This window comes from Chaetomium fimeti (assembly GCF_033439085.1).
Source record: "Chaetomium fimeti strain CBS 168.71 chromosome Unknown B0H64scaffold_2, whole genome shotgun sequence".
Classification (NCBI taxonomy): domain Eukaryota; kingdom Fungi; phylum Ascomycota; class Sordariomycetes; order Sordariales; family Chaetomiaceae; genus Chaetomium; species Chaetomium fimeti.
The window spans coordinates 466,412-481,401 of NW_026944330.1; the positions used below are offsets into that span (position 1 = coordinate 466,412).

General features: G+C 56.4%; 5 protein-coding genes across 5 annotated transcripts; 1 reads left to right on the top strand and 4 right to left on the bottom strand.

The window, feature by feature from the left end:
- Positions 1-160: 160 nt before the first annotated feature.
- On the top strand, positions 161-3,087 carry B0H64DRAFT_70397 (amidase signature domain-containing protein). Its single transcript, XM_062808641.1, has 3 exons — positions 161-320; positions 387-517; positions 651-3,087. Exons 2-3 carry the CDS (start codon positions 401-403, stop codon positions 2,889-2,891), a joined length of 2,358 nt encoding a protein of 785 aa, XP_062661781.1. The 5' UTR covers positions 161-320; positions 387-400; the 3' UTR covers positions 2,892-3,087.
- A 7-nt stretch (positions 3,088-3,094) lies between these two features.
- B0H64DRAFT_438757 (uncharacterized protein) lies at positions 3,095-3,853 on the bottom strand (the record flags this gene model as incomplete). Its single annotated transcript, XM_062806370.1, has 2 exons — positions 3,095-3,588; positions 3,649-3,853. 2 exons carry the CDS (start codon positions 3,851-3,853, stop codon positions 3,095-3,097), a joined length of 699 nt encoding a protein of 232 aa, XP_062661782.1.
- Positions 3,854-4,347: 494 nt separating this feature from the next.
- On the bottom strand, positions 4,348-6,753 carry B0H64DRAFT_384609 (malate synthase). Its single transcript, XM_062803014.1, has 5 exons — positions 6,138-6,753; positions 5,473-6,050; positions 5,007-5,407; positions 4,713-4,943; positions 4,348-4,653 (listed from the first exon to the last, which is right to left on the bottom strand). Exons 1-5 carry the CDS (start codon positions 6,496-6,498, stop codon positions 4,596-4,598), a joined length of 1,629 nt encoding a protein of 542 aa, XP_062661783.1. The 5' UTR covers positions 6,499-6,753; the 3' UTR covers positions 4,348-4,595.
- A 1,085-nt stretch (positions 6,754-7,838) lies between these two features.
- Positions 7,839-10,209, bottom strand: B0H64DRAFT_70608 (L-Aspartase-like protein). Its single transcript, XM_062808643.1, has 3 exons — positions 9,327-10,209; positions 8,227-9,250; positions 7,839-8,156 (listed from the first exon to the last, which is right to left on the bottom strand). The coding sequence occupies exons 1-3, from the start codon at positions 9,727-9,729 to the stop codon at positions 7,967-7,969; spliced, it is 1,617 nt and encodes a 538-aa protein (XP_062661784.1). The 5' UTR covers positions 9,730-10,209; the 3' UTR covers positions 7,839-7,966.
- Positions 10,210-14,737, bottom strand: B0H64DRAFT_70607 (uncharacterized protein). The gene is made up of 5 exons (XM_062808642.1): positions 13,925-14,737; positions 13,152-13,871; positions 11,349-13,096; positions 10,965-11,291; positions 10,210-10,910 (listed from the first exon to the last, which is right to left on the bottom strand). Exons 1-5 carry the CDS (start codon positions 14,605-14,607, stop codon positions 10,690-10,692), a joined length of 3,699 nt encoding a protein of 1,232 aa, XP_062661785.1. The 5' UTR covers positions 14,608-14,737; the 3' UTR covers positions 10,210-10,689.
- Between the last annotated feature and the right edge of the window lie 253 nt (positions 14,738-14,990).

A 14,990-nucleotide genomic window follows, 5' to 3' on the forward strand; every position in this document is an offset into this window, starting at 1 on the left:
AGATTGTGTTTGATGTCCCTCCTTACTGCCGGGGGGCATTGATGCCGCCGGATGCTATGGCGTCGAGGTTGAGGTCAGCGCGCAGTTCAGGAGGCGATGGTGGCCGAGACACGACATCTCCAGAGACGCAATCGGACTCCTCTGTGAGACAAGAACAAAATCAACAAAAACAACAAATTCAGAACGGGGATGGTCCTCTGGAAGATGGAGGGGATGATGGGAACTCGGGAGATGTGACTGGGTTGGCCTCTCTCGACCGGCTGATGCGGGAGCTGATTCCAACCACAAGACCAACGGATAAGACGGACTGGGAAAGCGAGGTACGTAATGATTGAGATCTTGAAGGCTAGTCTGTTCTTCGGAGTTATGGTTGACATTTTGTGCAGCTATCATCATCATCATGAAACACCCTCGGGCTTTCGTCTTTTTTCATCTTTTTTTCCCTTCATATTTTCTTTTCGCGTACCCTTCGGACGGAACCTACTTTTTTTGTTGGAGGTGTTCGTCACTTCCTTGGGTGAGTTCCCAATTCCCTCTTCCCTTTGTTTTGATTCTTTTTCTTTTCTTTCCCCTTCCATCCTTTCAACACCCCCTCGGTTGTCTTCTTCCAATCAACCACTCCTATGGGACTCAGAGTTGAGAGAGTCTAGATTCACTTGCTAGGCTGCAAGTCCGGGCACATCCAACAATCAGGCTCGCCCAACATGTCTGGCTGCATAAAGCTAGGGGGAAACACAACACAAGCACCCAGCAGACCCAGCACACAACAGTACCCCGATAGCATGAACAGCATGCCATTAACCGTGCGATATGGCCCGTGCAGACCTCGTCAAGGAATCCCTGTAGCGAGCATAACGAGTTTCCGAGTTCTGAACTGTTTGCATATACTGAATATTTTCACAGCCCTTCTTCTTGGCCTCCGCGATCTAGCCCCGGCCTTTCTTTGGCTCTCTCACACTGGCACACCGCCTGGAAGGAGAGAGACTGTCCCGGAGTACCTCTCACTCCGCAACTCCCTGAAACCGCCAGGGTGTATCCAAGATCCAAGACCGCGATTCATAGGGAATAACACGAAGTTCTCTCTTCCTTTGACAGAACCAACCACCAGCTGTTCCGACCATGTCTTCAGTCCTTCACCCTTGAACTCATTCACTGTACACCGGCCGCCCGGATATTTTCTCTCTCACAAAATGATGCAGATGCAGTCCAAGCACACTGCCGGCTGCAAGGGCAACATTCTGATCTGTGCCCTGGCACTCTTCTGGCTGCCGACCACCTGGGCATTCAACCATGTCTTTGACATTCGAGAAGCCCCCATCGCCAGCGTGCATGACGCTCTCTTCACACACAGCACCACATGTCGAGACATTGTCTCCTCTTTCATTGCCCGCATAGAAGAGTTCAACCCCAGCATCAATGCGGTCATATCACTGAACTCGCTTGCCCTCTCAACTGCCGACCATCTTGACCAGAGACTTGCAGCAGGCAATATCACGGGCGCACTGTTCTGTGTCCCGGTTCTGCTCAAGGACAATTACGATGCAGTTGGGATGAGCACCACAGGCGGGTGTCAGGGTTTGGCCCACAACAAACCTCTGACAGACGCTCCAACGGTCAGGGCACTGATGGAGGCGGGAGCCGTCATACTCGGCAAGACCAACCTGCATGAGATGGCTTTTGAAGGCCTGACTGTGTCTTCGCTTGGCGGCCAGACTGTCAACCCGTATGATCTCACTCGGACTCCGGGAGGAAGCAGCGGTGGGAGCGGTGCTGCAGTCGCCGCAAACTTTGCTGTCCTGGCAACCGGGACTGACACGGTCAACTCCCTCCGCAGCCCGGCGAGTGCGAACTCGTTGTTCAGCTTCCGCCCCACACGAGGCTTGATCTCGAGGACGGGTGTCATACCAGTCAGCTCCACGCAGGACACGGTAGGAGCAATGGCGCGCAACCCCAGCGACCTCGCTGTGGCATTGACTGTCATGGCCAGTGTCGGCTTGGATCATCGGGACAATGTCACTGCCTTGACGCCGAGCCAGGTCCGACACCAAGATTACTCGGCGTCTCTGTACGGTGGCGATCTAAAAGGATTGCGCTTTGGCTTGCTGCACGGCTTCTTCAACCACACCCCCTCGGCCGAGACGACGCCTGTCAACGATGTCATGGCAAGCATGGTGGCCAAGCTCACCGCAACTGGAGCCGAAGTCATCAACATCACGGAGCCCCTCTATGACACGCTCGCTATTGCCAAATTAGACGTGCAGGCTTTTGAGTTCAAGGACTTACTTGACGCTTACCTCGCGCTCGCAACTGCCAACCACACCTCTCAAAGCCCCGAAGTCCAGCACCCAACGAGCTTCGACGAGTTATACACCACTGGCAGCACCAACTTTCTAGTCATTCCAGCTCAGCACCACTTCATCAAGAAAGCATGGCATTCATCAGCCCGCGACGCTGCCTACCTCGAAACACAAGGCCGCATCCATGAATTGACGCGCGCCCTCGAAAGCACATTCGCAACAAACAACCTAGACGCCATCATCTACCCCGAGCAGAAGAACCTTGTCGTCAAGATCGGCTCGCCCTCCCAGAGCGGGCGGAACGGGATTTTGGCCGCCCTGACAGGACACCCTGTCGTCTGTGTACCTGCGGGTTTCTCAGCCCCCTCAGACGATGCTCCGCTCGGTGTTCCGATCGGCATGGAGATCCTCGGCCGGCCGTGGAGCGAGGGCATGTTGCTTAACATTGCAAGCCACATCAGTGAGCTCGTCCCGGTGAGGAGGATGCCGCCGTTTGCCAACGGAACCGTGGAGCCTAGGGAATACGAGGGCGTGCCGTCCATTATGCCGGACGCGGGTAACATACCCGCGGCGTACCCACTCGGGGCTTTCTGAGAGTTAACGAGACACACATGAGGCTCATGGGCTACATGGCAAGGGAACAGGACTGGGCTCCTTCCACACAAGGACACAAAGACGAGAGCCAATGTTGGATGTTCAGTTTTGTATCAAACACCAAGTTCGCATCTCGTGCGAGCACATCTCTCGCCTCCTCAAAGGCACACTCCTCAGTGAGGCCATGTCCGAATCCCACAACCTCATGCGTCCCGGAGAGTCGAAGCTTCCGACACGGTGCGCGGAAGACGTGCGCGCGGCGGATGCGCCGGCACCGCCGCGTCTGACTGGTCCAGCGTCGACCCCGACCACGTCCTAGCCGGCGCCGACATGTCCCCGTCTTCGGGAGACCCCTGTGGCGTGTTACGTCGAGTCGGCCCCTGCATGGTCCTCAGAGGTACGGGCTGCGCCGCCTCCTCTGGAGAGTTGTACCAAAGGTTGTAATATGGGGAAGGGTAGGGCGAGCCCCCATAATACCACTCTTCATCGGCAGGGTTCCTGGCCCGCCGGCTGCTACCACTGCCTGCTGCTGCTGCTGCTGCTGCTGCAACCGAGCGACCGCTCCCTCTCCCGTTCGAGCAGCAGACCTCCCAGCATATCTCGAGAAAACGGATGAAGAAGGCGAACTTGATGGCCTTCCAGAGGACGCTGCAACAACCGTCCTGTTGTTCGTGTCTAGGGCGGCGAAGGGCTCGATCTGTACATCATCAGCATGCTTGTTTAGTGGAATGGTGCGCACAAGGGTTGGTTGTTATACGTGAGTAGCAGAGCAGGCCGAGGAAGAACATGGCCGTAAAATAGAGAACTAGGATCATGACCCCGACGAAAGTAAACGAGAAGTTGAAGCTGCTGGGAGTGCGCTCGTCCGTTGCATCTACGGCAGTACCATGCCCGTCCCCGTCTTGTACTACGCCGCCTTCTGGGGTGCGGACTTGAAAGGCGTGATAGCTGTCCATAGGCATAGTCGAGTTTGAGGTGGATGTAATAAACTTTGTACCCGTTATGGTCTAGGCTCGCGAAGTACACTCGACTAGGAAACGACTGCGTGGGTGGGCAGCACTTAAACACGCCTGGTGTGGTTACCAGTACTTAAAACCCCGTAACCCACTGATTTTCCATCTCACCGTTCAAACCTGGTTTGCTTGTTATGGAACTCGCGATCGTGATAGCGGTATTGCTGAAAGGGAGACACAACTAGGGAACTAAAATAAAAGGAGAAACGTGGAATGTACGACCGGACCTGTCTCTCTTAACCTGATCTTGAGTCACCCCGTAATGTTTAGGTCAGGCGCTGGCAGACAAACAAATGATGAAAATTGTGTATTCATGGGGGGAGGCTGGTGATGCCGGCGCCAAGGGGCTTGAGTGCCATTATGGCCAACAGCTCGCTCTGAAAGGGATCAGCAGCAGTCTCACCAACTTACCGGCATGTCGTTGCACTTTGTCTCGGTGTGAGTTGGCAGCCGAAAAAACACACGCCTCATATTCATTCCTATTTTCGAATCTGCGGCCGTTGGTTGATAACGAACTTGATACCTGGACTTTTCCCAGACCGGCGGTCACGTCCGCTCACATTGCTTTAAAAACAAACAAAGCCGATACCTGTTACAGCAACCTCCATACAACCAAAGAGCTGGTACAACGTTGAACAATGCAATCAATCCGATCCTCGTCCGCCCTCCCGCCTCCGTTTCCAAACCGCACTCAAAGCTTAGAAGCCGGCTTGGGGCTCTCCTGCGAGGTGATCTCGTTGTAAAGCAAACTATCACACGGCATTAGTTCCGATCTCCCATGGCGTTGAAACAATCAGTGGCCACTCACGAGGTCAAGAAATCAGCATAGTCCTCCCCTGTGACCTGTCCCGCAAAATACTGCGCGGCGAGGTGGTACTTGTTCCCCTTGGGGGCCTTGGAGGCAAGCTCCTGGGCCTGCTCCTTCAGCAGCTTGAGGGCGTAGCCCTTGTCGACGCGCTTGCCCTCGGCCGTGGTCACGCCGTGGCGTACCCATTGCCAGAGCTGACTGCGCGAGACCTCGGCGGTAGCGGCGTCCTCCCTGGGAAAGTCGTTCGTGTTAGCGAGATGAGTTGGTGAGGAGGATGAGGTAGGGGAAACAAACATGAGGTAGTTGATGGGCACACATCCGACACCGCGGACCCAGGCCTCCATGTATCCCAGGCCGATGTTGAGGTTCTTGCGGATGCCCTCCTCGGTGATTTTGCCGGGGACGTTCATGTTGAGGAGGTCGTTGGCACCGATGGTCACGTCCTCGCGGCGCACAAAAAGCTGGTTGGGCGTGGGCATGTGCTGGTTAAAGACGTCGGTTGCGATGGCGGCCAGGGCCGGGTGCGCGACCCAAGTGCCGTCGTGACCGGCGCGCACCTCCCGCAACTTGTCGGCGCGGACGCCTGCCATGGCCTTCTCGTTGGCCGCCGGGTCGTCCTTGATGGGGATTTGCGCCGCCATACCGCCCATGGCATGGACGCCGCGCTTGTGGCAAGTCTGGATGAGCAGCTTGACCTGAAAGGAGGAAAAGGGAAATATGTTAGCTACGTCCCGATCAGCCGAGATTCAGGGATACCCACATAAGCATCCATGAAGGGGACCGTCATGGTGACGCAGCTGCGGTCAGGCAGCACAAAGTTGGAGTTCTGGCGGAACTTCTTGATGACGCTAAAGATGTAGTCCCACCGGCCGCAGTTGAGGCCAGAGCTGTGGTCGCGCAGCTCGTAGATGATCTCGTCCATCTCGAAGGCAGCCATGATGGTCTCGATCAGCACGGTGCCGCGGATGGTGCCACGGCGCATGCCGATGTAGTCCTGGGCTAGGTTGAAGGCGTCGTTCCAGAGGCGGGCCTCAAGGTGGGACTCCATCTTGGGAAGGTAAAAGTAGGGCCCGAAGCCACGCTTGACGGCCTCGGTGGCGTTGTGGAAGAAGTACAGGCCAAAGTCGAAGAGGGAGCCGCTCATGGGCTCACCGTCGACTGTGACATGCTTCTCCTCGAGGTGCCAGCCGCGGGGCCGCACGATGAGGGTGGGAAGCGGCTTGTCTGTCCGGAGCTTGTACTCCTTTGCCCCTTGCTTGAAGTCGACCTGACGGCGCACGGCATCGTACAGGTTCACCTGGCCATTGATCATGTTGTCCCATGTCGGGGCACTCGAGTCTGGGGAGCGGATTAGCTGAAGTTGCTCTCTCACACATCTCAGACAGCCAGCCCGAGCCGAGCCGAGCCGAGGCACGAGCTACGTACCCTCCAAATCAGCCATGTAGGTCCAAACGTTGGCGTTCAACGCATTGACCACCATCTTGCGGTCTGTTGGCCCCGTGATCTCAACGCGGCGGTCAACAAGACCGGGGGCGGGCGGGGCGCCCTTCCATGTCGGGTCCTCGCGGATGTGCTTGGTCTCTGGCAGGAAGTCTAGGAGCGAGCCCTTGTCGAGCTCGGCCTGGCGAATCTTGCGGCGCTCGAGGAGGGCCTTGCGGGTGGGATTGAAAGAGCGGTGCAACAGGGCGAGGAAGGCTAGGGCGGGAGGGGTCAGGATCTTGCGGTGCGACTCCTGGACCTGGCCGAGGACGCTGACGCCCTGGAGGATGGTCTCGTTGCTGGGCATGATTACTGTGTTGGGGAATTACTTCGGGTTATGCTAGACATACGACGAGTAAGTTTCCATTACTTTTGGTGTTGGATAAACTGCGAGAAACAAACAACGGGAAAGAAAGGGCTGGGGGAAATGTCAAACGGGCTGCGGATAGATGGAATTGATAAGACAGCGAGGAATGGGTTAGATGAACTTGTGACTGGTAAAGGTACCCAACACATAGCTCTCTCTGGACTTGACTCACCGATATGATGGATGAGGTGATATCTCGATCCAATCCTCACTTTCTTGCTGCTTTCTTGCTGTTTTCTTCTGTTGAGTATTGGGAGAGTTCAGATGGGAGACACTAGAAACACTGTGCCGGATGCGGCGAGGAAGGAGGAGGATCACAAGGAATGACGAAAAAGATCAGGACTCTCGCTGAATGTATATAACATACATAGTAACCGTTGGTGCAACCCCTGCTCCACGTTCGCTGCTATCTCTTCCCGTTCGGGAGGTCGCTCGGGCCTGGGGAAGGGGGCGCCATTGTTCCAGGCTCGCCTTTCCAATTGCATGTGACATACTGTGTAAGTGCAGAAGAGAGCACACAGTACAATCCCATAATAGCACAGTGGGCGGTGAGGTCATCAGCTTGGGACTGAGCCCCGCCGTTACCCCGGATGCTCTTGTTATTGCCGTAACCGTTTGCACCCGCAAGTCTCATTTAGGTATCCAATGCCATTCATTTACTTGCCGAGTACACATGCACACTCGCGCCTCCGAACTGAAAGGCAATGGCCGACACGACGAAATGGAGAGATAAGCAAACAATCAAAAAAACGACCCCGGCAGCTGCGATAAGAGAGCGTCATCGCCTGCCCCGCTCACCCGCGCCTTTGCCATGCACCATTGCTCTGGCTCCACTCGCCCGGGACGAGAACGGATCACCATGCTAACGCCAAGGACCGGAGCTTGGGCCCCACAGTCCCAAGCTCCGATCTGCCGCGGCAGAGCCGAGGTCTTTGCAGCTGAAGCAAAGCCGAGCAACGGGCAGTGGGGAGTCATTGCCGGCCTGGAGTGTGCCGACAGTTCCCGACGAGCTCCTCCTGTGCCGGGTCGGATCACGAGCGATGTCGCAGGGAACGGATCATGATTGATGGATGGGGTTACAGTTTCCAGATTTTTTTGCATATTATTACGTCTGTGACTCCTCTTCCTCCTGTCTTCGTCCATGAACGACATCCGTTGGTGCGAGCCCGTAACCACTAGGCCACGGCTTCGTGAACAAACCGCGACCTGGTTGTGCCTCGGTGTGGTGTTGATCGTACATGGTCGTGAGGTTCATGAGTGAAGCCGTGAGGGGTGTTGCTACTTGTTAGAAGATGGCGGCGCGCCGCTTGTAGCAATCCACCATCTTGGAACTTTTTGGTCAGAACCAAAAATGGCTTCTGCCAGCGCTCCCACCGTCCTGGTTGGAAAATAACATGGGACTCCCAATCTAGCCCTTGTACGGCTTGGGGCCGACCATGAGCTCAGGCTTGACGAGGGTGTCAAACTCCTCCTCTGTCAGCGCCTTCAGCTCCATGGCGCTCTCCTTGAGCGTCAGGCCCTTCTTGTGCGCGTTCTTGGCCACCTTGCTGGCCATGTCGTAGCCGATCTTGGGGTTGAGGCACGTAACCAGCATGAGCCTGGCAAAAGTAAACCAATGTGTCAGCCTAGGTAGCAAGGAGAGAAAATCCAGCAGGGACCAAAACTTACGACTCCTTCATGATGCTGGAAATCTTCTCCTCGTTCGCCTGGAGCCCAGCCACCAGGTTGCGCTCGAAGCTGCGCATGCCGTCCGACAGCAGCCGGACGCTGTGCAGCAGGTTGCGGATCACCAGCGGCTTGTAGACGTTGAGCTCGAACTGGCCGTTCATCCCGCCGATGGTGCAGGCCACGTGGTTGCCCATGACCTGCGCGCACACCATGGTGAGTGCCTCGCACTGAGTCGGGTTGACCTTGCCGGGCATGATGGAGCTGCCGGGCTCGTTCTCGGGCAGCACCAGCTCGCCGAGGCCGCACCGCGGGCCGCTGCCCAGGTAGCGGATGTCCTGCGCGATCTTGCTGAGCGACGCCGCGAGCGTGTTGAGGCTTCCGTGCGCCTGCACGATGGCGTCGTGCGCCGCCAGCGCCTCGAACTTGTTGGGCGCCGTCTTGAACTCGGTCCCCGTCATCTTGCTGACCTCCTCCGCGATCCCCTCGGCGAAGCCCTCAAACGTGTTGATGCCCGTCCCAACCGCCGTGCCGCCTTGCGCCAGGAGACGCAGGTCCGGCAGCGAGCTCTCGACGCGCTTGATGCCGAAGTCGAGCTGCGCGACGTAGCCGCTGAACTCCTGGGCCAGCGTCAGGGGGGTGGCGTCCTGCAGATGAGTGCGCCCGATCTTGATGATCTTCTTGGCCTCGAAATCGTCCACCTTAGCCTGCAGCGCCGCCCGCAGGCTGCGTAGCGCCGGGATCAGCTCGCCCTCGATCTCCAGGACGGCCGCGATGTGCATGACGGTCGGGAAGGTGTCGTTGGACGAGGCGGAGCGGTTGACGTGGTCGTTGGGGTGCACCGGCTTTTTAGAACCCATTGTCCCACCGAGGATCTCAATCGCCCGGTTGCTGATGACCTCGTTGGCGTTCATGTTGGACTGCGTGCCGGAGCCCGTCTGCCAGACGACGAGGGGGAAGTGGTCGAGCAGCTTGAGGTCCGCGACCTCCTTCGCGGCCTGCTGGATGGCCTTGCCAATGGCGGGGTCTAAAGATAGGAAAGTGGCCCGGTTAGCACCCGTAGACAACGAATTGATATACCGGACGATAGGCGGGGCGCATACCAAGACCATAGCGCATATTGACCGTCGCCGCAGCGCCCTTCAGGATGCCAAACGCCTTGACGATGGGCGGCGGCATCCGGTCCTGGGGCTGGTTGATGCGGAAGTTCTCGAGGGAACGCTCCGTCTGTGCTCCCCAGTACTTGTCGGCCTGCACCTGGACCTCGCCAAAGGCATCACTCTCGGTTCTCGTTTGGGCCGCCATCCTTGTCGCACTACCGTGAAAGTATCTTTGGTGCTGAATTGTGGAGGTTGTTACCGGACGGGCTGCAAATGACGAAACCGGGGCATAGGACGACGCTCGGGATGACGCTTTCAGACATGTGCTGAGGGGTCTGATGGCTGTCCTCGGCACACCAAGGCTGCCACCCATTGCGGGCCCGGACACGCGAACCGATCGAAGCATGCTGGAAGTCTCCTGACTCCTCCGTCAAAGCTAAAAAGTCGGCCTGTAACCGAGTGCGGAAGGTGATCAGAGCTTTAAAAACCGCAGCGATGCGCCCGTGATGCGGGAAATTCAGTAATATGATACGAAATATTCCCAACGGACCGTGATATGGGATAAGTTAACGACGATGCGCAAAAATTGCACGCTTTCCTTAATTTTTTTTTTCCCTCAATGGCGACCAAACTGCTCTCGGTGTCCGGATCCTGGTCTCCCCAACAAACTTGGCTGATCCGGTTCTCCGGTCCGGAAGATCCCGATCGCGAATCGGCAACGTGCTTCGGAAACAGAAGTCGAACCCCTGTCACATCCAACATGAGTTTCCCATAGCAACGGCGAGCCCCTGAAAATGGGAGCAGGAACAAAACACGGCCGAGAGTATATAGGTAGGTAACTAACAAGAAGCCAGGCCGGCTTGCAAGAAAACGGACGCCGGCCTGATTGCAATGCAATTCCATTTTAACTATCAATTATACTTAGTACAACGCCCCGCTGCCTGCGTCGGCGACAGCAACTCGCCCAATAAATATTTACAACCCCTGAAAATGACCCCTGGATTGCTGCTCCCCTGCCCCTTTTCAGATACGAGTAGGTCAACACCATGCTAACTCAACACCATTACCGAATCCGCACACCAATAATTTCGCACCTCCCCGCTCCCATGCTGTACCCCACTTGACCTCCCAGTTAAACCGATCCATGTACGGCTTCTTCCGAGACAAGCCAACGTCAGAGTCGGTAACCAAGGCCGTCAACGAGGAGCCAACCAGATGATGTCGCCTCTCGACTTAGAACCGAGCCGAGTTAAACAATAAAAACTATATAGAAAACTGTTCGTGTCCCCGGGTCGCTCCGGGGTCCGAACCAAGTCGCAATGGACCCATACAGAACAAAAACATCGAGGGTGGTTGGTTGTCGCCCTCAAGAATTGAGCGTCTTGATCATCATATTGATCTTCCGCTTATCAGTGACGAGCAGGGTGCGAGCGCCGAAAGCCGAGTTAATGGCGTCCACGACCCGGTGGAAGCTGCTTGCCGCGCCCTTCTCCTGCGTAAAGCGGGCGATGCTGAGCTGATTGCGCTTGCCGTGCTCAATGACCGTCATCAACTCGACAGCAAACGACACCTCCTTCAATTTCAGGTCTAGGCGCGGTCAGTCAAGTATGCAAACCTTCGGTGGTGGCGAGGGAAACCTACAGTTTTTCGCGCCCACGCGGGCAAAAATGATGTTGCGCTCCTTGTCGACCTCGACATCCCTGACCCCGTATTTACGCCACTCACGAAGCAGGATGGCCACCTCCTGCCGAGCACGCCGTTTGAGGATGTTGAAGCAGAGATGTCGCATCGCAGGCTTGACGCGGAAAAGACGCGCTAGCCAGTTCTGCTGCACTTCAATCTTGCGGGTGCCCCCGTCACTTTCGGACCAGGCGCTGTGCGATGTGCCACTCATGATCCTGGCTTCTCTACTCGTCCGCTTCTTGGTTATCTTCTCAGTGCGGTTGCGATTATCATCGGGATCGGAATCTAATGTTTAAATCAGCAAATGAATCACTCCGAGTCCCTCGCAAAAGCCCAGCTTACCCGCAAGCGACATCTTTGCCTCATCCTTGGCGCCCTTCCAAAAAGCGAAGCCGAACGACTTCTTTTTCTGCACATGCCGGAGCGAGGTATCTTCTGTGGTTTGCGATATCGGGCGGCTAGGCTGACTGGCTTGCGAGTCTACGAGAGTGTCCTTAGACTGGACGCTGCTGTCGGTCACAGTTGCAAAGCTCGATCCGCTAGCATTCTCATTCGAGTTACGTTTGAACCAGGATGAGATTCTTTTCTTGGGCGGGCCGGCGTCGATGCCATTTCCATCCGTCAACTGGATCTTCTGTTGCGAGCCACACGATGCGCGTCTCTGCGCGTCCTGAGGGGGGTGGGCCACTGCCGGCTTAGTAGCGCCGGTGTTTCGAGACACTTTGCGAACATTGAGAGGTTCGGGGATCTTGACCGGGCAGTCAGCCCCTATTGCCGACGGCGAATTGACCACACGTATGGTATTTTCGGCTCTCCCCAAAAAGTCCAGCCCTTTGTTCTTAACATGGGTAGGCGTCTCCAGAGAGCTCGAAACGACGTCATGCCTACCGTCATTGCGTCTCATCCGGTCGTCCGACGTGTTCTCGTAAATAGAGGGCAATGGCCTCGTATCCTTACCCCGTCGATCATACACAGGCTCGGAAACAACCCGGCGTTCAGGGGCCGGGACCTCCAACCTTGAGTGGGATCCGTGCGGTTTCGCCGGCAAAGAGGAAGATTCAGTAGTCAGACTGCACTTGCGGATCGATAGAGGCGAGATGGTGGTCTGAGACGGGACAGGTGGCAGGGGTCTGTTGTCCCAGGGGCGGCCACCCGACGCGGAAGCCGGACGTTCCTGTACCACCGGCAGTGTCCCCAGGGAGAGCATGAACGGGCTTGCTTCGCGAGAATCAGCCCCGACTTCGCCAGACTCCGACGTGATAAGGGAGCTCCGGAAAGCCTCGTCACAATCACGAGCGATACGGTGCCCGAGCTGCTCCAACTCCTCGGTCCAGATGAAGGTATCGTCCGTTGTGTCACCGATATCCATCATCGACCGAGCAGTTACGACTTGATGAGCATCCAAGTCAATGGTCTGGCTGGAAGGCGAGAGTGTGTCACGGTCGTATGTGGTGTTATCGCCAGCAGTGCTAGCTGGAGCTGCCAGTGACGCATGGCGGTTCCGGCGATGGTGGTTACCCTTATTGCGGACGCTCGAAAAGTCGACGGAGCGCTTGGATCGGTTGTTCGCACGGACGCGAGGGTTGCTTTGTTGACTGCGGATGGAGCTGACTGAGGTTTGAGGCGATCTCAGCTGGCCGGTGGTGCTCGTACGCCGTGAGCTAGTTCCCGCCCGCTGACGGAAGGAGCCATTGACCGACCGGTATGAACGGTACGAATGAGAAACGCTGGTCGGAGATGGTCCAACGCCCGGAACCGGGGTGTTCCGGTGAATGATGATCTTGGCGTGGCTCACCTGCGAGCCGCATGGCTGCAAGACACGGGATGCATTGTAGGGGTCGTAGCTCCGGACGGTGCCGACATCATCAACGTCCGCAACGTTGGAGATCACCGTGAACCGGGACACGGTCCGGGTATGCCCATTGCGGCCAGGCTTCATGAACTGACAAGTCGAGATGCGCTTGCCCCAGTTGGGTGGCTTGAGGTGATGGAAATCGCTCTTTGAGATCGGCACGTTGTTGTTGTAATTCTCTAGCTGAGCCTCCCGATGATTGTAAAGCAGCCAGTAGAAAAGCTTCTGATCATTTGGCCTAGCATCCAAATTAGTATCGAACCTCGGACGGCGCGTATTGTAACGCAACTTACTTTTCTTGACGAAGCTTCTCTTGGAGAGCGGATTCCGAGTACGTGTGCCAGAGAGATTTCAGCTGGCGCAAGATCTGAATATCGATTTCTTCCGGAGTTGGCGCGGTACCCATGCTGCGCAGGGCATTTTGAGACTGCCCATCCCATTTCTGGTATTGGTCAAGATAGTCGTACTTTTTGATGAGTGCGTGTCGCCACATTTGCTTCATCGTAATGCGGTGCGCGGGTTGGTCCACTAGGATCCTCCGGATGAGGTCCTTCGCCTCCCGCGTCAGGTGCAGCGGCATTTTGTAGTCTGCACGTTTAGCCTTCGTCAACATGACGGCCATGTCATCGTCGTCGAATGGGAGGCGCCCAGCCAACATCGCGAATAGGATTACGCCCATGCTCCAGATATCCACAGCCGAACCCTTGTAGAATTGGTGACGGAGCAGTTCAGGTGCGGCGTAGTGAGGGCTTCCACAGGCAGTTCGGAGCTGGTGGCTGGGGTCCTGCTGCAGGGCTGCCATGCCGAAGTCGGCAATTTTGATCTGGCCATTCGCCTTCAGCAGGATGTTCTCGGGCTTAAGGTCGCGATGGCATATGTTGAACGTGTGGCAGTACTCGAGAGCCGTCATTATTTGGCGGAAGTAGAAGATGGCTTCCTCTTCCTGGAGCGGCCCATTCCAGTTGATAAACTCAAAGAGGTCCCCCTTCTCGACGTACTCAGTGACCAGATAGCTGGGGAGATGTCAGTGAAGTACAGGATGGGGCGTTATGGATTCGAGACTTACATTTCCGAGCGATTTTCCCAGATGTCAAGGAGCTCGATGATATTGGGGTGACGAATGAGCTTGAGAATGGCCACTTCCCTCTCAATGGCCAGCGGCATCCGGCGGAGACCACCGTCAGCACCGATGGCGGGCTTCCTGTAGTCGATATGGTCCAGGTTGGCTAAACTGCCCGCTTGGGTCATATGGGCGGTGCTCTTGGCTACAATCTTGATTGCCACCAGCTGATGAGAAACGCGATGACGGGCTAGGCGGACCCGTGCTGATGATCCCTTGCCCAGCGTCTTGCCGAGCTGCCATGGGCCGATGTGGGTTTTGAGTTGGCGCGTGGTAGACGCGGTCGAAGAAACGTTAGAAAACTGGGAAACGCGCCGGGCATCAGAAGAAGCATCCTGGAGGTCCTGCGTAACGACATTAAGGCGGGAGTTTGCTGGGCCAGGTTCAACTTGCACCGCCGGCGCTGGAATGCGGTGAGTACGTTGCTCAACGGGAGCATAGTTGACGGTAACAACGGGGTTCGAGCGGCCACGATTGGCGTTCTTGGACTTGGCCAAGATGTGGTTTTCAACATCGGCGGCCTGGTGACGGCGGTTGATGTGGGCGACAGTGGCATGGTTGAGTCTTTGGGTTGCGTCGCCTAGCGGCTGGCGGGCGGGCGGATGCCGGGAGGTGCTATGGTGATCCATGACGGTCAGACCAACGAGCGACGACTCAATGCATCTCAACCGCGAAGACGGCTAAGAAAGCAACTGAGCCCTGACGTGAGTGGAACTGATGCGGGCAAGGTCGATATTATTAGTGTTGAGGCGTGCACGCAAGATAATCTGGCCAGAGCTGAGTGATGAGAACTTAAAAGAGCGACACCCACGAGCGTGGTGGGAAGATCCCCGGTGTGCACTACAGTAGGTTGTAATAGGAAGCAAGTAAATGAGAGATTGGGTTGGAGTTAAAATGCAGGAAGGAAGAGAGCGAACGTGACCAACAACAACACGCTTGTTGGTGTGTGCAGGACCGACGAAGGCTGGCGACAGTAACTGGAACCTAAGAGGGCAGAAATGTTTTTCTTCAA

What these genes read in the sequence shown, in the direction of transcription:
- B0H64DRAFT_70397 (XM_062808641.1), top strand. Translation starts at nt 401, where the DNA reads ATGAAACACCCTCGGGCTTTCGTCTTTTTTCATCTTTTTTTCCCTTCA. An exon ending in GGTGTTCGTCACTTCCTTGG is followed by an intron (nt 518 to 650) that starts GTGAGTTCCCAA and finishes GAGAGAGTCTAG; the next exon opens with ATTCACTTGCTAGGCTGCAA.
- B0H64DRAFT_384609 (XM_062803014.1), bottom strand. Translation starts at nt 6,498, where the DNA reads ATGCCCAGCAACGAGACCATCCTCCAGGGCGTCAGCGTCCTCGGCCAG. An exon ending in TCCCCTTCATGGATGCTTAT is followed by an intron (nt 5,408 to 5,472) that starts GTGGGTATCCCT and finishes TCCTCCTTTCAG; the next exon opens with GTCAAGCTGCTCATCCAGAC. An exon ending in GTGCCCATCAACTACCTCAT is followed by an intron (nt 4,944 to 5,006) that starts GTTTGTTTCCCC and finishes CGACTTTCCCAG; the next exon opens with GGAGGACGCCGCTACCGCCG.
- B0H64DRAFT_70608 (XM_062808643.1), bottom strand. Translation starts at nt 9,729, where the DNA reads ATGCTTCGATCGGTTCGCGTGTCCGGGCCCGCAATGGGTGGCAGCCTT. An exon ending in CAATATGCGCTATGGTCTTG is followed by an intron (nt 9,251 to 9,326) that starts GTATGCGCCCCG and finishes TCCTATCTTTAG; the next exon opens with ACCCCGCCATTGGCAAGGCC. An exon ending in TCCAGCATCATGAAGGAGTC is followed by an intron (nt 8,157 to 8,226) that starts GTAAGTTTTGGT and finishes TACTTTTGCCAG; the next exon opens with GCTCATGCTGGTTACGTGCC.
- B0H64DRAFT_70607 (XM_062808642.1), bottom strand. Translation starts at nt 14,607, where the DNA reads ATGGATCACCATAGCACCTCCCGGCATCCGCCCGCCCGCCAGCCGCTA. An exon ending in TGGGAAAATCGCTCGGAAAT is followed by an intron (nt 13,872 to 13,924) that starts GTAAGTCTCGAA and finishes ACATCTCCCCAG; the next exon opens with CTATCTGGTCACTGAGTACG. An exon ending in GAGAAGCTTCGTCAAGAAAA is followed by an intron (nt 13,097 to 13,151) that starts GTAAGTTGCGTT and finishes TTTGGATGCTAG; the next exon opens with GCCAAATGATCAGAAGCTTT.